General features: G+C 41.4%; 5 protein-coding genes across 12 annotated transcripts; 3 read left to right on the top strand and 2 right to left on the bottom strand.

Annotated features, from left to right (window-relative positions):
• The first annotated feature begins 36 nt into the window (after window positions 1-36).
• Window positions 37-3,830, top strand: LOC135167951 (lymphocyte-specific helicase-like). Of its 3 annotated transcripts, none has more exons than XM_064131692.1 (2): window positions 37-354; window positions 738-3,830. In XM_064131692.1, the coding sequence occupies exons 1-2, from the start codon at window positions 204-206 to the stop codon at window positions 3,173-3,175; spliced, it is 2,589 nt and encodes an 862-aa protein (XP_063987762.1). In that variant the 5' UTR covers window positions 37-203; the 3' UTR covers window positions 3,176-3,830. The 3 variants fall into 3 exon arrangements, with proteins under 3 accessions (XP_063987762.1, XP_063987778.1, XP_063987769.1); XM_064131708.1 differs by lacking the exon at window positions 37-354 and adding an exon at window positions 411-557; XM_064131699.1 differs by lacking the exon at window positions 37-354 and adding an exon at window positions 411-569.
• A 247-nt stretch (window positions 3,831-4,077) lies between these two features.
• On the top strand, window positions 4,078-11,170 carry LOC135168912 (uncharacterized). Its single transcript, XM_064133568.1, has 6 exons — window positions 4,078-4,340; window positions 4,798-7,080; window positions 7,365-7,470; window positions 7,535-7,677; window positions 8,115-9,034; window positions 9,284-11,170. The coding sequence occupies exons 1-6, from the start codon at window positions 4,217-4,219 to the stop codon at window positions 10,679-10,681; spliced, it is 4,974 nt and encodes a 1,657-aa protein (XP_063989638.1). The 5' UTR covers window positions 4,078-4,216; the 3' UTR covers window positions 10,682-11,170.
• LOC135159738 (SANT and BTB domain regulator of class switch recombination) lies at window positions 10,901-15,114 on the bottom strand. 6 transcript variants are annotated; one of them, XM_064115770.1, is made up of 10 exons: window positions 14,890-15,114; window positions 14,674-14,783; window positions 14,017-14,324; window positions 13,470-13,882; window positions 12,961-13,341; window positions 12,595-12,861; window positions 12,211-12,505; window positions 11,449-11,933; window positions 11,206-11,387; window positions 10,901-11,131 (listed from the first exon to the last, which is right to left on the bottom strand). In XM_064115770.1, exons 2-10 carry the CDS (start codon window positions 14,696-14,698, stop codon window positions 11,016-11,018), a joined length of 2,472 nt encoding a protein of 823 aa, XP_063971840.1. In that variant the 5' UTR covers window positions 14,699-14,783; window positions 14,890-15,114; the 3' UTR covers window positions 10,901-11,015. The 6 variants fall into 6 exon arrangements, with proteins under 6 accessions (XP_063971840.1, XP_063971832.1, XP_063971816.1 ...); XM_064115762.1 differs by having other exon boundaries at window positions 14,895-15,114; XM_064115746.1 differs by having other exon boundaries at window positions 14,674-15,114.
• A 284-nt stretch (window positions 15,115-15,398) lies between these two features.
• On the top strand, window positions 15,399-17,321 carry LOC135159925 (translation initiation factor eIF2B subunit beta). The gene is made up of 6 exons (XM_064115990.1): window positions 15,399-15,592; window positions 15,681-15,767; window positions 15,926-16,207; window positions 16,294-16,450; window positions 16,659-17,050; window positions 17,148-17,321. The coding sequence occupies exons 1-6, from the start codon at window positions 15,525-15,527 to the stop codon at window positions 17,218-17,220; spliced, it is 1,059 nt and encodes a 352-aa protein (XP_063972060.1). The 5' UTR covers window positions 15,399-15,524; the 3' UTR covers window positions 17,221-17,321.
• A 147-nt stretch (window positions 17,322-17,468) lies between these two features.
• On the bottom strand, window positions 17,469-18,586 carry LOC135159965 (TM2 domain-containing protein CG11103). Its single transcript, XM_064116053.1, has 3 exons — window positions 18,447-18,586; window positions 18,180-18,267; window positions 17,469-17,889 (listed from the first exon to the last, which is right to left on the bottom strand). Exons 1-3 carry the CDS (start codon window positions 18,584-18,586, stop codon window positions 17,560-17,562), a joined length of 558 nt encoding a protein of 185 aa, XP_063972123.1. The 3' UTR covers window positions 17,469-17,559.
• Between the last annotated feature and the right edge of the window lie 258 nt (window positions 18,587-18,844).

Genomic DNA, 18,844 nt, shown 5'->3' with positions numbered 1-18,844 from the left:
TTGAGAACCGCGGGTGGTGGGAGTACGTGAGTTGTTGGGTTTCGGCGCGAAAAATCTCAACGGTTTTGTCCTTCGATGTTTTACTTTGTCCAGTTAGACTCATTTGTCTTTTAGCTGTAGTGAGAGCAATTCTGAGTTTGCCTGTAGCTGAAATTATCGTTTATCTATAGAGTCTTCGGTCCAAGAACTGAAATCACCTCGAAATGGAGGATGAATTGCCTACATTGGAGATTAATCCCCCGAGTGTCAATGAAAGTGACAAAAAAATGGAAAAATTGAGCCTTCCCGAAGGGATTGGACAATACGAGGACTCGGGATTTGCCAGCATCGCAGGCTCTGTCATCACAGAAAATGGTGAGTGCCTCATGTTTTTCTATTTTTTGTAAAACAAAAGAATACAAAAAGAAAATGACATTTCGACGATAAATCTCTGGTGAATTGAAGGGCTAGACATTTTTTGTGACCCGGGTAAATTCACAGCAAAATGATTGCCACGATCTTCAAGGCAGTTAAATTTCTGGTGACCTTGGCAACAGCTCTGGGGATGAATAGTGAAAGTACTGAGGATGGTGATGACAGCATTACTTTGTATATTCAGTTTTAATGGACGTTCAGACAATTTGGTTTCTCAAAAGTTGATTCTAAAATTTGCCTGTGCAATTAGCTCTCAAACTCATCTCGTTTTACCCTGGTCATTTCAATTATTATATGACCCACAAACCTCTTCCCGCTTTCAGAGGAGACATCAAAGCTTCCGGAGAATCCCCCAGTCTTCGTGACCCGAGCCGACCGTGAGCGCGTCCGGCTCGAGCAGCTGGCGGTGAAGCGTCAAGCCGAGCTGCAACACGAAAACGAGAAACGAGAGAAGGTCTACAAACGCCTGATGCACCTTCTCAAACAATCCAAGTTCTTCTCTGATTTCCTCATGAAGAAACTCAGCAATAACGAGGCAAAGCCATCGACATCCAAGTCTTCAAAACGCAAGATTCAGGATTCCGACGACGAGCCCATCTACACACCGCCATCAAAACGTCCCAAAAGAAATTGCAAGCCCGTCCAGAAGGATCTCAAAGAGTCTTTGCGTCCTCAGCGGCAAAAGCGACTGACAGAAACAGGAAAACGAAAGCTCACAGAAAAACAAATCCAAACAGAGCTGGACGCAATAGTCGACGAGGAGGATGAGACCTCAGAGGAGTCTTTCAGTCAGCCTAAATACTTTCAAGGCGACCTTCGTGACTACCAGAAACACGGTCTCCAGTGGCTGAAGGCCCTGTATGAGCACGGAATGTCTGGAATCCTAGCCGACGAAATGGGCCTGGGAAAAACAGTCCAAGTGATCGCCATGATAGCTCATCTAATTGAAAAACACCAGCCCGGTCCCTTCCTGATCGTCACTCCCTTATCAACGATTCCCAATTGGTTGATGGAGTTCGAGAGGTTTGCACCGAAAATTCCAGTGGTATTGTTCTATGGATCTTCAGGTGAACGAGCCCAACAAGCTGTCAAAGTGAAGAAGACAGTATCAGTGGATGGGTTCAGAACCCTCCCAGTGGTGCTTACAACCTACGAGACTCCAATAAAAAACCAGAGATTAGTGAAAGGTCTCAACTGGAGGTACATAATCATAGACGAAGCCCAACGCATCAAGAACGCTGAGTGCCAATTGGTGCAGCTCCTGAAGACATGCAAATCGGATAATCGTTTGCTGCTGACTGGAACCCCTCTCCAAAACAACCTGAAGGAGCTTTGGTCCTTACTCCACTTTCTCATGCCCCAGATCTTCAGTGATTTAGCTGTCTTTGAGTCCTGGTTCGACGTGAGGGACTTCCAACATGAGGAAGGAACCAACCGGATCCTTCAGCAGGAAGAGGAGAAGAAGGTACTTCAGTCCCTCAGGGAGATATTGAAGCCGTTTATGCTGAGGAGGATGAAGACAGACGTCTGCCTCGATATTCCAGCTAAGAAAGAAGTGATGGTTTACGCCCCCATGTCATCACTTCAACGACAACTCTACACAGCTTACTTGAGCAGAGATATCTGCACATTATCCAAGACGAAGCCTGAACCTATTATCCTGGACGACGAGTTTGGAAAGAGACCTAAAAGAAGTTGTGCCGTGAATAACAGATACAGTGATGCCTACAGGAATCTTGATCAGGCTTTGGCGAATGGTTGGAACACTTCGGCCTCTTCCGAGGATGACACCCATTCATCATCTCTCGATCCAGACTACGTAGCCTCTTCAGATTTTTCTCATCGTGACAACAATCCTGAGAGTACGGTGGAAACCAAAGCGGTTGGTAAAGAAGTATCTCCACCTTCGAAAACGGCTGCAGTGGACAAGGTCATGGAGAAATGGACTGATCATGTTCAAGTTACGGAGGATAACTGCCATTATCTCTTCAGGCTGTCCTTTGGAAGTCGTCAGATTATGTACAGGAAGATCATCAACCATCCTTATCTGATTCATCTACCTCTTAATTATGCTGGACTTCCAAAAGTCGATAATGATCTGATCGAGGCTTCTGGGAAGTTTGTGGTACTGGACAGAATGCTGAAGAAGCTCAGTGAAGGGGGCCACAAAGTTCTCCTCTTCTCTACTATGAAGATGATTCTCGATGTTATTGAGGATTACCTTAGCATGAGACCCTGGAAATACGTCAGGCTGGATGGAGAAGTTAACATAGAAACGAGGAAGAACCATATTCACGTTTTTAATTCTGATCCTAACTATTTTTTGTTCTTGATAAGCACCAGGGCTGGGGGAGTTGGCCTGAACTTGGCAGCTGCTGATACTGTCATTATTTTTGACAGTGACTGGAATCCACAGGTCGACATTCAGGCGATGGCCAGGTGCCATAGAATTGGGCAGACCAGGCCTGTTGTTATATACAGGTTGTGCACTAAGGGAACTTTTGATGAGGCTATTGTCAGTAGGGCTGAGGCTAAGAGGAAACTTGAGAAGCTGGTGATTTCGAAGGAGATCGAGGAAATGACACTTTTCAACAAGGAGGGCCTCTTGAAGCTCAAGGAGTTATTGGATTCCAGTGATCAACAGGTGGGGAATTCTGGGAAGGAATTCCTCTCGGAGGATGAGCTCGAGAAACTCCTGGACAGAAGTGATCTCGAGGGTAAGACTGAGGATTCTGTGCAAGCTATTGAGCCACAGAAGTGATAAGATCTATTTGTTTATTAGTTTTCATTCGTTGTTTTTGCATTTCTCGTAAATGTTGGATTTTGTATGAGTTTTATTCTTGAGGACTTGGTAGCCAGTCTTGTTGACTAGTTTTGATAGTTTACTGGAGGCAATATGTAAGAAACTGTCGATTTTCGTACTTAAATAGTTTAATCAATAGTGTGATGAGATGATTGATGACCTGACGAAACGCAGAGTGAGAAACGAATAACAAATATTTGTTGTACGCTTTTTAGAGACAAGACAATGTTTGTAATTTCCAAAAAATTTTGGCGTATTCATCAGCACATGCTTTCGTGAGTGAAAATATTGCGTCAATCAGTTATGAGAGTGAAGAATGAACAAAAGATTGGAATGTCAGTTACGGCTGAGATCACCATTTGTATCTTAAACAATTAGTCTATAAAAGTTTCTAAATGGTTAGAAATTGTCAAGTATCCTATATTTAAAAAAATATAAAATAAATACTTATGCGTAATCGTAAATATTTTTACGATTGCAAAGGTTGTAAAAATAACCTTCAGCCATGCAAATACTAATATGGTTATTTATTTGCGTATAAAACGTTCATAAATTATATTTTGTTTATGATGGGTCAGTGTCAATAAAAAAAATTATTTTAGTTCTTTCACAATTTATCTACCCGAAGTTAATTGACAACGAAAAACTATTCCCGTCTGGATTCTCTAAAAATACAAAATTTCATGCTAATGAAAAAAAAAATTTCTAGTAATTCAACAAGTTATAAAATTTAGATAACCTGAAACAACCGTTCGATTTGGCGGGAATTCTCCTCCGTTTCCTTTGCTCTCATTGGCCCTCTGTCACACACGATGCGTTCCCCTCCCAGTTCTAATCCACGGCCAATCGTCAACGCTCGTTTCAAACAGTCGTGAAACGGCCGGTCTGTTGTGAGCATTGTCTCATCTTTGTGTGGATTTATCTCCACTTTGAATTATTTTTTTCCAACGACTCTTTCAATTTTAATCGTCTTGAACAAATAGTGATATATGAGTGATAATGGAGGTTGTCAATGACAAAGACACCCACCAATTTTCCCAGATGAAAAATCTTCCTGAGGGAATAGGAGAGGCGGAGGACTCAGGATTTGCGAGTATTGCTGCTGCAGAACGTCCCCAGAACGGTAAAATTATATTTTTATAAACGTTTTTGGGATAAGACTTGAGATATTGGAATGAGCAGTAATAGAGAGCATTAATTGGCGTCCAATTTTTCGCAAAGTTCGTCTATTTTATCCCGGCCATTTTCCACAATGCTCTCTAGAGCTGTATGTTATAACCTTGGGTTGTACTAACAAAGGACCTCACCGTTCGGTAATCGAACTTATTCTGAGAAAATGCACCGGATGTAGACGCCAAACTAATTTTTTTAATGCAGAACTCAAGCAAATGTTCTCGTGATATTTCTATGGGCGAAAAAAAATTATTCTTAGAAATACATTCAATTTATTTTTGTTTCCTCTTAAAGGAAAAGAAACGCGTGCCTTGTTCTTCCAGGATGATTTCTGGACCGAATATGCAATGACGAAAGGAGTGAATTTTACAATTGACTACATCACTGAACAAAAATGTCTTTCACAGATGACCAGGGGAACCTCGAAGAGCAGGCTCAGATCAAACGCGAGAAACAACTGGCAGCTCGACGTCTCCGTCAAGAGGCGTACAATGAGGAAAAACGTCAGAACACGTACAAACGTCTCATGCATTTGGTATCTCGCAGCAAATTCTACTCCGACTTTCTTGTCAAGAAGTTGAATCGAGAAGAGGATCCAGTTCTTCGAAAGCGACCAAAAAGAGTTAAGAATCCATCTCGCAGGCAATTAGATGACGACGTGGTGGCATCGCAGAAGGCTAGAACTGACAAGTTGAGGTATCAGAATGACCTCAGGAAGATCGTTTCCACAGAGATGAAGGAAAAATTCCTGGACCAGCGCGGAAAATTCAACTCCAATCAGGATGACTTGGATTTGGGAGTAGAGTCAGTCGAAAACTCGGAGAAAGTCTTCATCACGCCCAAGTACTTCACCGGAGAGCTACGAGACTACCAGCAGGAGGGGCTCAAGTGGCTGAAGGCTTTGTACGAGAATGGAATGTCTGGGATTCTTGCTGACGAGATGGGTCTGGGTAAGACAGTTCAAGTTATAGCGATGATTGCCCACTTAATCGAGAAAAAACAGGGTGGGCCATACCTGGTACTGGCTCCCCTATCCACGATTCCCAACTGGCTACTGGAGTTCGAAAGATTCGCCCCTAAAATCCCAGTTGTCTTCTACTACGGTGACAAAGAGGAGAGATCGAAATTGGCGAAGAAAATGAAAGCTGAAGTCAATATCGATGGGTTCAAGACGCAGCCGGTGATCCTGACAACGTACGAGGTGCCGTTGAAGGATAAATTCCAACTGAGGAGACAGCACTGGCGATATTTAGTTGTAGATGAGGGCCAGAGGATAAAGAACGCTGAGACACGCTTATCCCTCACTTTGCAGGAATACAAATCTATGAATCGTCTTCTTTTAACTGGAACTCCTCTCCAAAACGATATGCAAGAGCTCTGGTCCCTCCTCCACTTCCTCATGCCCGACATCTTCGATGATCTAGCGGTCTTCGAGTCCTGGCTAGACTGCGAAGATTTTCAGAGTGAGGCAGGCACTGATAGATTTCTCAAACAAGAGGAGGAGAAACAAGTTCTTCAGTCATTTCGCGACATCCTGAAGCCTTTCATGGTGAGGAGACTGAAGGCCGACGTCTGCCTGGACATTCCACCGAAGAAAGAAGTACTTGTTTATGCACCAATGACCAAACTCCAGCACAATCTCTACTCGGGGTTATTGAACTACGACCTTGAGGTCTTTTCCAAGAGGAAAGCTGATCCTCTAGTGGTTGACGATGAGTTTGGAAATAGACCAAAGCGTAAATGTGCTTACAACAATAAGTACAGTGGGGTCTATAAAGATCCCTATCGAATATTATCATCGAGTACATCGAGCAGTTCAGCTCCTGCTACGAGCGAATTGCTTCCAGAAATTTCACAAATGCCCAAAAAAGTTCAGGAGGATCTGGAGATACTGAGGCAGTGTGCTGATGTGACTCAGGCCAATTCCTACTATTTCATGAGACTAGCCTTTGGAAATCGTGGTATGATGTACAGGAAAATCATCGATCATCCTTATTTGATCCATTATCCATTGGATAGTGGGCTACCACAGATCGATGAGGAGTTGATAAAAGCCTCTGGCAAGATGATGGTGCTTGATAGGATGCTGCAGAAGCTTCATAAGGGTGGACACAGAATTCTGCTGTTTTCCATATCCTGCATGATGCTGGATATCCTCGAGGACTACCTGATGATGAGACCCTGGAAGTACCGGAGGCTGGATGGAAATACTGATATTGCTGATAGGAAGGAATCCATCCAAATCTTCAACAGTGATCCTGATTATTTCCTCTTTCTTGTGAGCACGAGGGCTGGGGGCATTGGACTGAATCTCACAGGTGCTGACACTGTAATTCTCTATGATAGTGACTGGAATCCCCAGGCTGACATTCAAGCGATGGCCAGGTGTCACCGAATTGGCCAGACAAAACCTGTGGTTATCTACAGGCTCTGCACAAAGGGGAGTTACGATGAGCGGATTGTGCAAAGGGCTGAATCCAAAAGGACGCTCGAGAAACTGGTCATATCTAAGGAGATCGATGAGATCAAGTTCACCAAGGACGGGCTTATGAAGCTGAAACAATTGCTAGATTCCAGTAATCACCAGACGGTTGATTCGGCAGCCGATGTTTTTACTGAAAAGGAGCTCGATAAGCTCCTTGACAGGAGCGATCTTATTGCTCAGATGAAAAAGAAGAAGTCTGAGGAATAAACTAATGGTTGAAGTTATTTAAGACAATTCATCGCTTTTTTTAATGTTGAGTATGTTCTCTTTATTTATTGCGTCTTGTTGAGACATTCTAGCGTCATTCATCTTGTTTCACTTTACTTCTTCTATGTTTCAATGTTTTTTTATTATGTTTAAATTAATTATATAATAAGTGTAATTATATGTGTAATTAATTAGCTGAATCCAGCACCCAAGGCACCGGGAGTATAACTACTCTGTAGATGAGTTGATTATCAAATTCTTCATCATTTTCCCAATTGCCAGTCCTTCTTCCTTCGTTCGCTCCATCTGATATTTGTTTATTTTGGATTAGTCCTTTATTGACTGGCGAGGTGCGAAGACTCACAGCTTCGGACCCTTCGAACCTTCGGTGATTTAAAATAAATGCGTAATTTCGTCTCAAAGTATTAAACACCTACATTCTTATTATTTTGAATAACCGTTGGCGGAACAGTAATTATGGAGTTTCTGACCGGTGAAGGTCATCAAGAACCTGTAATAAAAGGTCTTCCTGAAGGAGTTGAGTCGGAGGACTCCGGCGTCGGGAGCATTGTCAGCATAGATACTCCAGAAAATGGTGAGTTATTAATTTTTTTCTATCCTTATCACAAATATTTCCCATTCAATTCTTCACTTTTTGTACGAAGAAAAAGAAATTGAGAGGAACAATCCTGATGATTGTGTCTATACGTTTGGCTGTTGAATGTCAATAACATCAATTCGTGCATCCGTTCATTTGAGTTTAGTAAACAAGGACCCTTAGCCTTTATCAGGAATCAAAATATGACACTAGATTGTGAATGTCATGCTTGAACAAAATTTACCTTCATATTTTCTCCTCATTAGTAAATTAATCTAGGAAACACTCCGTTTCCTCTTAGCAAAATGTTGAAAAACGTTTTTTATTGTTTAATCATTCTTCACCATAAACCGTTTACCGTTTCACGGCCGCGGTACCTTATGATGGACTCTATGAACTCTGACAATGAAAAAATAGGGTCCTGTTAATTATAGAACTCACAAACTTTGATTATTCTCCAACAAATGAAGTACCAAGTCCTGAAGAACAAGCTCACATCAATGCCCAAGTGATTGTCGACAAACGTAAAGACCGGACGGCTGCTCGTCTTCTTCAAGAACAGCAGAACGAGGAAAAACGTCAGAATACGTACAATCGTCTCCTTCACTTGGTGTCTCGCAGCAAGTTCTACTCGGATTTATTTGCTCAAAAACTCCGACCGGAGGGGAGCACAGAGTCACAGACGATTGTAGATTCAGAGAAGAGTCCAAATCCAGAGGAATTCGGATCTCATGGAAGGTCCAGGAAGCGCAGTGCAGTTGATACTGGTGACGTGCCAGCAGCAAAGAGAGTCAGAAGTGGGGCAGTTGAAGAAGAAATAGCTGAAGAGGCAGGAGAATTGAATACAACTGCGAGGGGTGATCTGGAGGAGAAGAAAGTGTTCGTCCCCTTGAAATACTTTAGAGGAGATCTTCGCGATTACCAGCAGGAGGGGCTCCAGTGGCTGAAGGCTCTCTACAAAAACGGAATGGGGGGAATTCTTGCTGACGAGATGGGTTTGGGTAAAACAGTGCAGGCGATCGCCATGATAGCTCATCTCCTTGAACTGAAACAGCCTGGCCCTTACCTGGTGTTGGCCCCTCTGTCAACGACTCCAAACTGGCTGGCGGAGTTTGAGAGATTTTCTCCGGAAATTCCAGTCGTCTTCCTGCATGGGTCCAGAGACGAGAGGGAGAAATTGGCGAAAAAAATGAAACGTCCAGTGATAGTTGATGGCTTCACGACACAGCCAGTTGTGCTAACGACATACGAGGTAGCTGTGAGGGATAAAGAATTCCTTATTAGCCAGACCTGGACGTATTTGGTCGTTGATGAGGGCCAGAGGCTAAAGAACTCGAAGTCTCTATTGTCGCAGGTGATGGACGACTTGTTTTAGTTATGTTTTACTGCATTTTATTCTATTATTTCGGTTCCTTTTGCTTGATTGATTTTTTTCTTTGTTTACACAAAAGTATCGGCAATCGATTTCGTGGTCAAAACAATGTTGTTGCTGAAAGTCTAGCCAATTCCAATTTTTTTTTAATAAAAAAACAAACCTAATCACAACTGATGAGTCTGTGAAAAAATGAATTTCAATCATTCAATTCCCTTTTCCAATTGTCAGATCATGCAAGAGATTAAATCCACAAATCGTCTTCTCCTCACTGGTACGCCCCTGCAAAATGACCTGAAAGAGCTCTGGTCGCTCCTCCACTTCCTGATGCCCGACATCTTCGACGATCTCGCTGTCTTCGAGTCCTGGTTCAATAGCGACGACTTCCGAAACGAGGAACGCACCAATCGTTTTCTGAAACAAGAGGAGGACAAGAAAGTTCTCCAATCGTTTCGTGAGATACTGAGGCCCTTCATGCTGAGAAGATTGAAGTCCGATGTCTGTCTGGATATTCCACCGAAAAAAGAAGTCCTGGTTTACGCACCAATGAGTCAACTTCAGCATGACTTATACTCTGCATTATTGAATCAAGATCTGGAAAGCCTCGCTGGAGAGACAATGGAGTCCCTCATCGTTGACGATGAGTTTGGCAATAGACCAAAACGCAAATGTCTTTACAATAATCCGTATAGTGGAGTCTACATGGGGTCACCTGGAAGAAACATCTCGATGCCATCGTCTCCAAGAACCCCTCAAGCTCGAAAGGAATTACCTGAGGGCCGGAACACTCCAGTTCCCCAGAAGAGATTCCGCGCAATGAAGAGATATGGAAATGTGACTGATGAGAACTCCGAGTACTTCTCCAAAATATCAATGAAGGCTCATATGATGACGTACAAAAAAGTCATCAATCATCCATACATGATCCACGATCCCACAGAGGAAGGATATCCCATTAATCAGGATGTGATAAAGCTCTCTGGAAAGTTCATGGTGCTGGACAAAATGCTGAACAAACTCCACAAGGACGGCCATCGGGTTCTTTTGTTTTCGACCCTGACGATGCTCCTGGACGTCATCGAGAAGTACTTGACATTGAGACCGTGGAAGTACCGGAGACTCGACGGCTCAACCGACGTCGCCGCCAGAAAAGAATCCATTGAACTCTTCAATAAAGATCCCCAGTACTTTCTCTTCCTCATCTCCACGAGGGCTGGGGGCGTTGGATTGAACCTAATGGGCGCTGACACTGTCATCATCTTTGATAGTGACTTCAATCCACAGGTGGACATTCAGGCAATGGCGAGGTGTCACAGAATTGGACAGACAAAACCTGTGGTGATTTACAAACTCTGCACAAAGGGCAGCTACGACGAGGCCATTGTCAATCGCGCTCAGGCCAAAAGGAAACTCGAGATGCTAGTCATCTCCAAGGAGATTGAAGATATGAAGTTTAATAGGGAGGGGCTCTTTAAATTGAAGCAATTGCTGCAGGCGAGTGAGCACCAGAGTGTCGATTCAGAGAAGGATGTCTTCACTGAGGAGGAGTTGAATAGACTCTTGGACAGAAGTGATCTTGTTGAACAGATGGAGCGTTCAGGGGGTTCGGGGGCACAATCCATTGATTGACGATGGGATTTGTTGTCGTGGATATTGACCAGTGATCAACGAAATGAATTATCAATTCACTTTCGGAAGTTAACAGCATTTTAATTTTTTAAATACAGAAATGAGACCTTCCAGAGGTAAAAAAATTCTGAAATCATGTTTGAGAGAATTACTGATTTTATTTGGTTTTCACAGAGTTTACACTCTTTTTTAATGACCCGATTTGAGTGGTTTTAATAGTTTTTATTCCAACTTCGTGACCAGTTAATGAATAATAGACTGATTGATCGACCACTGACTTCCAATATATTTATGATAATTAATAATTTTATTCAGTTGGATGATTAGATTTATCTTAAGCTTTTGAGGAGCGAGAGCGTCCGGGTCCTTTGCTATTAGATGAATTTTTATTTTTGTATGCTTGAGTCGATTGCTCTCGAAATTCTGCCTCCAACTTTGCATATGTACCACCTGAATAATGAGTTAAATAAATGCATTGTTTGCGAGGAATATTTGCTTTCTCTTTATTCAACTATTGCAATTACCTAGTGGCTGGTTGTGCCATGTATGATGTTTATGCGGCTTATGCATTACCGTTGCCTCTGGTGATGTTCGTTTTGTTAGAAGTTGCACCATTTGAGCAGCAGCTCTTTCTTCAAAGTCTCTCTGATTGTCCTGATTGTATCGAACAATCAGATTCATACTCCAGCATCTTCCCCCGTCATTCCTTCATGCAAAACCATTCGAATTGAAATATCAAGATATTTTTGCTGAAAAAAAGTCTATACCTCTTTATCGAATGGTATTTCCGTTTGCTTCTCCTCAACGACTTGTACATAGGGCAGGCACTCGATTCATCACTGTTACCGGAGTCCTCCTCAAGACTGCTATCTCCCCAGGCAGTACCAGTCTCACCCTCATCGCTTTCACTTCCCGAAGAAGCGACTGACGAGGTTTCAACCTGGGAGGATTGTCTAGACTTCCTGTGCTTCTGTCCCTCCATCTGACACGGCTTCCTAACCCCAGGTCCCCCCCAGATTTTCCCCAGAAGGCCCAGTTTGGGCCTGGAAGGCGCCAGCTCTATCCCGTCCCACCACATGGGTTCCTTGCACAGGAGTTTTCCCGAAGGAAGTGAAGGATCTCTCGTTACTAGACGCGTGATCTTCTCTGGGAAAAATCTTTGCGGTGGATCCTGAGATATCACGTCTCTGTACATCGCAAAGATGTTCAATACGTGGCCGTCGTTGTCCACTGAAATTGAAGGTATGTGTTCCTAAACGAAATCCCAAGGTTTTTCGATTTAAATTACATGGGGATAATTGTTTATTTAACGTCATTTAATCCTGGAGAATTGAACTGGAATTTGTATAGACAGATTGATGAGAATCTCTTTCTGCTGAATAACAATTGTCATTTCAGTTCAGCTTAGGTTATTCTATCTTATTTACTGGAGTTGAAATGACAAGGCAAAAAGTCAAATGAAAAATTCGGCTTGAAATTTTTTAACCAGGATTGAATGATGTGTCATCATAGTCATTGGCCGATTTTACCCTGAATCGGCAACCATCCCTGTTTGGCAGCGCTTCGAATCGATAGGCCCTCTGACTGCAACAGGGATATCGTCCCAGAGGGAATGAAGAAGCCCTCTGCTGTTCATTCGCGAAGAACTGAGGATTCTCCGGGTGATAGCTGCACCAGTCCATCTGGTTGATCGGGAAATATGTGTTACATTGTTGGCAGTTTAAAAAATGACAGTCTCCCCAGAGCCTCCAGTAGACTTTCCTCCAGGTCCTCAATTCTGCGCGGAGACTCACGATGTAGTCGTTCAGCGTCCAATTAAAATCCCTGAAAATAATTCCATGTTATTTCCATTTCCAGTTGCACTGGAATTTTTTAATGAATTATTTTTATGACGATTTTAAGATTTTATTCACCTTGTGTGCTTGCTGTGCAGATCACCTTTGTTGTCGATCTTCATACAGCTCGGAAGACATGGGACGTAATCAGAAATAGAACGAATAACACTTTTCCCACATTTTCCACATTTGAAAAGAGTCGATAACGAACTGTAATGACCCCTTCGGGTATCGGGGATTGGATCTACCAGGGAGGTAATCAACTTGCAGAAGAGTCTGCTCTGAACTTTGTCTTTCTTATCCTTCAATATTTCTACGTCCATGTTTGTGAATAGATCAGCTAATCTGGAAGAATTACACAAAGCAACATTTTTATTGAAAAAAAAATGAATAAAGTGTTTTTTTCAGTGCATGTGTATTAGAATATCCACAAGGGGAATTCACCTAGAGAAAATGTTGTCATTCAGGCATGTAAGGATCGTCGATGTTCTCAACACTTCTGACATATTCTCGTGACAAAAAACAAGGCACTGCTCCAGGAGAGGCTCCATTTGGAGAAATGAGGCTGACACTGTGATTGGTATGACATTGCTGGCCTCGAGTATCGGCCACTCTGATTTTTTAATGATATCCTTCTTGACCCATCTCATCAGCCAATCGAAGATGACAATGTCACAGTGAACCGAGATGTCCATCTCCTCCAGTTTCTGTCCTGCAGTTACGTCAGCGAAGTAACACATTTTCTGGATCAATAGCTTCTGGGGGCATCGAAAGTCCTTTTTCACGTTTTTCGCTTCGTCGCAGACATGAATTTCGACTTCAGTTCTGAGTAGAGAGAGACAATAGACAACGAGATGTTTTGAAATTACCAATTGATTTCTAAGTTGTCAAAAATCCAAAAATATGGGCTATGAATTGATAGTAAAAGTAACTGAAAATTGGAAGTTATTTACTCAAGAGACTTCCTGTGAACTTTATTCCTGTCTTTCTCCTTATCCTTATGTGTCGAAGAGGCCATGGACTTCTCAATATTCGCAGTTAGTGAAGCCGTTCTCTTGGCTTCGTTTATTACTGGCTTTTTAATGATCGGTTGAGACACTGTTGGCTTTGGCAGCATGTAAGGCAGCACGGAGTCGAGCAAACCCTCGTGCAAAACATCACTCAGGCTCTTCTTCATCAACTTCCCTAGGGGGTGCTCTTTGTTCTCAGTCGTAAGCTCGGGTTTGTGAGTTTTATTCTTCTTAGTTGATGCCAGACTCTCTGGGGACTTTATGCTATGGGTGGAGCTCTCAATTGATTTACTCTTTTCATTGGTATCCCCCGGTTCCTGGGTTTGAGAACTATTGGGGATTATTTCGTTGGTGTCCTGAAATCGAAAGAAGTGTTCAATCAGTGGAGTGGAACCTTTGGCATCTAGAGTTCCACTAGAATAATTTTTTTTTTGGTGATCGCTCGAAAAAAGTCTCATACGAAAAAAAGAATATTCGAGTGGATTTTTACTTGAGACTTCTGGCAATTCCCCAGGACCAAGTCCTCAGTTCCCACATTTTTCTCATTCGGTGACCGAATATTTAAATCAATTTTCGCCAGTTCGGTCCAATTCAACTCTGAATTTGATGATAAAATCGATGACAATTCGTCAAAGCTATCGTTCACTTGATAAGCGGTTCTCATAAACTCAAAGAACATTTGAATCGTCAATTCCGGATATTTTTCGTCGTTAATTGGGAAACTGTCGCCCATTTTTTTTGTGTACATGTCGAATGATCTGGAAAGCCGGGTTTCACTGGATCTGGGGCTTTGCAACGCTGGAACGCACACAGAAAAATAAAAAATATTTATAAAGACCAAATGCTAGCACTCCCAATCAAAGGGGAAATACACAAAGTCGTAATACACTATTGTAATTATTATTTCCAATTTCCACATATTACGTTAATCATAAGTCAGAGTTTATACTTTTTCAAGCATTAGAAGAGTCACAATTTCCCCATTTATCAATTTTCAAATATTTAATTCATCAGTAATTGACTGAGAAAAAGTGACGAGTACTAAATAAACTGATAACTCAAAGTTAAGAATTTCAAAAATTCATTTATCTATTGATAGACGATAGAATTGTTTATGGAATGCACTAGAGTTCAATAAAATGTTTACCACTGTGTGACTGATCATCACTCATTGAAACTGCACTGGATAATATCGGCTTTGAAATACCTCTTTTCAATCTCTCATTGTATATCCTCTCGAACTCCAATCGTTTCAACCTGTTTTGACACATTTCAACTTCTTATTCAGTAGACGAAAAGAACAAAACCGACAGACTCCCCCATTATTCCCATAATTGCAACGATTGTGGGGATTTTTTCTTACTCAACTAATTGAACACAGGATATTTAATGTCAGGAAATGATGAACGATGAATTCACTCAATATCGGGGTTTCTAAGACACCCAGAAATGATAGATCAAACAAACACATTATGACACTTTGTTACGCATGAGCATAATCCTCATGATGATACAATGTACGATGTCTGCTTACTCGAGGTATTTCGATGGATTTACATTGATTAATTTAATGCCAGAAGTTGGTTCTATAAAATACAAAAAAAACAAAAGCTAGGGACAACCTAAATATGTTCCAAAGCCATGAAGATGCCACGCAACAACAAATTTAATAAAAAAATCTAGTGAATTGGATCCAGATGATTCCGTTCAACTCTTATTCAACTTTCTCTTAGTTTGACGTCGATTCTGTTGCACTCTCTTATAGAAAATATTCACCAAACAGTGTACAAAAACCAAAAGCACAGTAGAACATTTAGATGACAAAATAGAGCTTTTAAATAATCGCCCTCCGATGAAACGCCCTCTGGCAGAAGTGAGGAAACTCGAGTGACACCCATGTGTTGAATTTCATCATCAGCTTGTCAACGACCAGATGAACGTTACTGTTTTTCTAATAAATGTTCAGTAAACATTATTGACATAAAGTTAATATCCAAAATGGTCCCGACGATGAACGAGGACATCCATAAAGATGCTCTGGAGCTTGTAAAAAACATAAATTATGGGTATGATATTGTCTTAACCTACTCTGGATACCTACATCAATCACAATTATTTAATGTTTTATTTCAACAACAATGGTATTGACAACAGAAAGCTCAAGGGAACCGACAAGATCGTCGAGGCCACCATCAAGGTGTTGAAGCAGATTGTTAGCAGTTCAGAATGGAGCACAGCAAGGTAAACAATAGCCCTCTCCCCTCCCAGCTCATTGGTTAGGAAAATCAATGGGCAAACTAAATTCGTAATCAACTGAGTATTTAGTAAACATCAGTAATTTATCTCAATTGACCATATCACTTTAATTGTAAATTGGGTGTGTTCTTTATGTTGATCAGAATACTCATGGATTTAATAACGTTAAATGGAAAATACATGATTGCTGCTGTTCCCTTGGAGGCGTCTATAGGCAACATGGTAAGAAGAATTCTCCACATAATTAGGGAAGAGTACACATTAGAACTCGAGAATAAACCAGATGAGGCAGACTGCCAGGAGTCATTGCACAAAATATTGACATCTCAAGGAGCCCACGATATAGATTTCGATTGTTCTGTGCCTGATTTGAAGTCAGCAATCATCGAGCACATCAATGAGTTCGAGGTGGAGCTGGAAACATGGTAATGATAATGATAATTATTAATCGTGACCTGGAAATTCATTAATTGATTGACTCAGGATAATTGATCGCATTGATATTTTTCAGTTCAGAAAACATAACTCAGCAGGCGTCTGAGCACATCCACTCAAACGAAATTATAATGACGATAGGATATTCAAAGATGGTTGAACGATTTTTCAAAAAAGCTTCTGAGACTAGGGAATTTGAGGTCATCATTGCTGAAGGGGACCCTACACTAAGCGTACGATTAAATCATCAATTATTCTATAATTATTGAATTACAGTTTTTAGTGTACTTGATTTTATTTTCTGCAATTTGATTCCTGTACTCTTATTATTTTGTATCTCTTTAATCCATTTGCTTTGCAACTGAAAAATCCATTAAATTTGCATAAAATCCATATTCAACTTCCAAAGACTTTGTACTCACAATTATCAATGATTCCCAGGGTCAAGAATTGGCAGCTAAGCTTCCCAAAAAAATAAAAACAACATTAATATCAGATCGAGGAATTTTCGCAATGATGTCTAGAGTGAATAAAGTCATTATCGGCACCCACACGGTAATGGCTAATGGGGGATTAAAAGCAACAGCTGGATGTGATACTGTGGCTCATGCTGCGAAACACTACTCGGTCCCTGTTATGGTCCTGCTGCCTCTTTACAAACTTTCCCCACTTTATCTATGTTCCTTCGAGCAAGAGGCATTCAATAAATATCAGGCACCGATCCAGGGAGTGATCGATGGAGCCAATGAGCCCCTCCTCGAGAGGATTCAGGCGTACAACCCGGTGTTCGATTATGTGCCACCCGAGTTGGTGACTCTCTTCATCACAAATACGTAAGTGGATGAAACGCCAGAAGAAAATCAATTAAGGACGAATCTAAATTTAATTCAGCGCTTTGATATTAGTTAATTTGTTTTTTGTGTTTTTCAGAGGTGGAAATGCACCTTCCTATGTTTATCGACTCCTCAGCGAGCTATACCATCCGGACGATTATGAATTATAACAGATTGGTAGACAAATGGAATGACATGATTGACGTTTAGAATACAAAATTTCATTTATTTACACGTGAACTTGTTTTCAATAAAAATATATACATATTTATTTCGTTTAAATGCTAGAATTTAACTTGACGTGGAATTAGCTTTAGAAGAGACTTCACCAAGTGTCGGAGATACTATATACAATCGGGAGACCCTCCTGCACGCGATGAAGTTGCGAATCACCTTTTTACCTCTATATAATAATTTTTACTTAAAAATCAACAATTATAAGGACAAAATTCCAAATCTTCAGCAATGGGCTCTATCATCTTTTAACTAGGGTTATTTGCAGACTAAGGTTATACGAATGGATTCCAGTTGCTTCCATCCTCGGGTAAAAGGGAATTGGTGACTAGGAGGATGACATCAACGATCCACCAGATACCCAAGCCCCCCAGAGTCAGTAGTTTCCCCACAGCTGTACCATTGTGGCCCAGGCAGAAGCGATCCGTCCCTAAAAATCCTAAAAGAATACTGTAGAGCAGTGTCAGGATGAAGTAATGGCCACTATATTTTATGCAAGGAACACCGTCCCTGTAGAAGGTTCTGGGGCCATAGCACTCGATGTCGGGGAGGACTGTGCAGGAGACGTTGGCTTTTTCTACCTCTTCATATCGAGAACCTCCAAACTGTTGAAAAGAAAAGAATGATCAAGAGAGTAATCAGGTTAATTACCCAAGAATTGTCAGAGTAAAGATGCATGATTTTTTTCCATTTTAAAGGCTGGTTCTTAGATTTTGACCTGACCTTCTATATTACTCTAAATATAGACCTAAATATGGAAAATTCTGTCTTCATTACATCCAGAAGATTCTTTGGAAATTTTCAACTGCAATAACCGTTCTATCCCAACTTTTAGATCTATCGACGCTAAAATAATCAAATAAATCCTTCAAATGGTGTCTAACTGTTCCCTTACCTTGACACATCCATAACCACTCTCAATCTTCGCTGTTTTATTCCCCTTGTGATCGAAAGGCTCCTCACACTCAATAAAATCCACAGGCCTGAAACCATAAACCCCAAAAATGTATTATAGACTCGTCAATATCAAAATGATCCCTTAAACGGTCACTGTGGTTAAGAATGCAGAGAAAATAACATAGAAACTAGGAAATGAACAATTTATACGATTAAATGCAACTAATAAAATTTGGAAAGTATCAAAAATGATGATTTGACTCACAGAAAGTTGCACATAACCAAAGGCCCCTCCGGCCTATATTCTTGCTGCTGTTCGCTGGTCTTATTTCCATTCATCAAAATAATTGCTTCCCCAAGTCCCATGAGAACCCCGACAACCCAAAGAACGACTGCAGCCTTCATCTTCTCCGTTCCTCACATTATAATCCAAAAACTCATCAACCGTTCACTCAAAAACAAGACAAAATTAAAAAAATTAATCCAACAGTCGTCAGTGTTTTAAAGTACCTGATCTCCCCGCGAGACAGCAGTGGCCACGAAGCATGTGCTCCAGGTTAATCTGCGCAGTCGTGTATCATTCAAGATCACACGCGGTGCTCCAAAACTCAGTGAACACTCCCCAACGATGAAATCTTCGTGACATTTATCAGAACCCCCAAA

Source organism: Diachasmimorpha longicaudata, chromosome 1, assembly GCF_034640455.1.
Source record: "Diachasmimorpha longicaudata isolate KC_UGA_2023 chromosome 1, iyDiaLong2, whole genome shotgun sequence".
Classification (NCBI taxonomy): domain Eukaryota; kingdom Metazoa; phylum Arthropoda; class Insecta; order Hymenoptera; family Braconidae; genus Diachasmimorpha; species Diachasmimorpha longicaudata.
Note: the sequence above shows the minus strand (reverse complement) of the source record. Positions and strands in the feature narration are given on the sequence as shown.

Excerpts from the sequence above, each read along its gene's own strand:
- LOC135167951 (XM_064131692.1), top strand. The coding sequence starts at position 204 with ATGGAGGATGAATTGCCTACATTGGAGATTAATCCCCCGAGTGTCAAT. Across the intron at positions 355-737 it reads CTCTGTCATCACAGAAAATG|AGGAGACATCAAAGCTTCCG; the intron begins GTGAGTGCCTCA and ends TCCCGCTTTCAG.
- LOC135168912 (XM_064133568.1), top strand. The coding sequence starts at position 4,217 with ATGGAGGTTGTCAATGACAAAGACACCCACCAATTTTCCCAGATGAAA. Across the intron at positions 7,471-7,534 it reads TCGGACCCTTCGAACCTTCG|AATAACCGTTGGCGGAACAG; the intron begins GTGATTTAAAAT and ends CTTATTATTTTG. Across the intron at positions 9,035-9,283 it reads CGAAGTCTCTATTGTCGCAG|ATCATGCAAGAGATTAAATC; the intron begins GTGATGGACGAC and ends TCCAATTGTCAG.
- LOC135159738 (XM_064115746.1), bottom strand. The coding sequence starts at position 14,797 with ATGTGTCAAAACAGGTTGAAACGATTGGAGTTCGAGAGGATATACAAT. Across the intron at positions 12,862-12,960 it reads AATGACAACATTTTCTCTAG|ATTAGCTGATCTATTCACAA; the intron begins GTGAATTCCCCT and ends TAATTCTTCCAG. Across the intron at positions 11,132-11,205 it reads ATGGCACAACCAGCCACTAG|GTGGTACATATGCAAAGTTG; the intron begins GTAATTGCAATA and ends CTCATTATTCAG.
- LOC135159925 (XM_064115990.1), top strand. The coding sequence starts at position 15,525 with ATGGTCCCGACGATGAACGAGGACATCCATAAAGATGCTCTGGAGCTT. Across the intron at positions 15,768-15,925 it reads TCAGAATGGAGCACAGCAAG|AATACTCATGGATTTAATAA; the intron begins GTAAACAATAGC and ends TATGTTGATCAG. Across the intron at positions 16,208-16,293 it reads GAGGTGGAGCTGGAAACATG|TTCAGAAAACATAACTCAGC; the intron begins GTAATGATAATG and ends GATATTTTTCAG.
- LOC135159965 (XM_064116053.1), bottom strand. The coding sequence starts at position 18,586 with ATGAAGGCTGCAGTCGTTCTTTGGGTTGTCGGGGTTCTCATGGGACTT. Across the intron at positions 18,268-18,446 it reads TTGGTTATGTGCAACTTTCT|GCCTGTGGATTTTATTGAGT; the intron begins GTGAGTCAAATC and ends TTATGGTTTCAG. Across the intron at positions 17,890-18,179 it reads GTGGTTATGGATGTGTCAAG|TTTGGAGGTTCTCGATATGA; the intron begins GTAAGGGAACAG and ends TCTTTTCAACAG.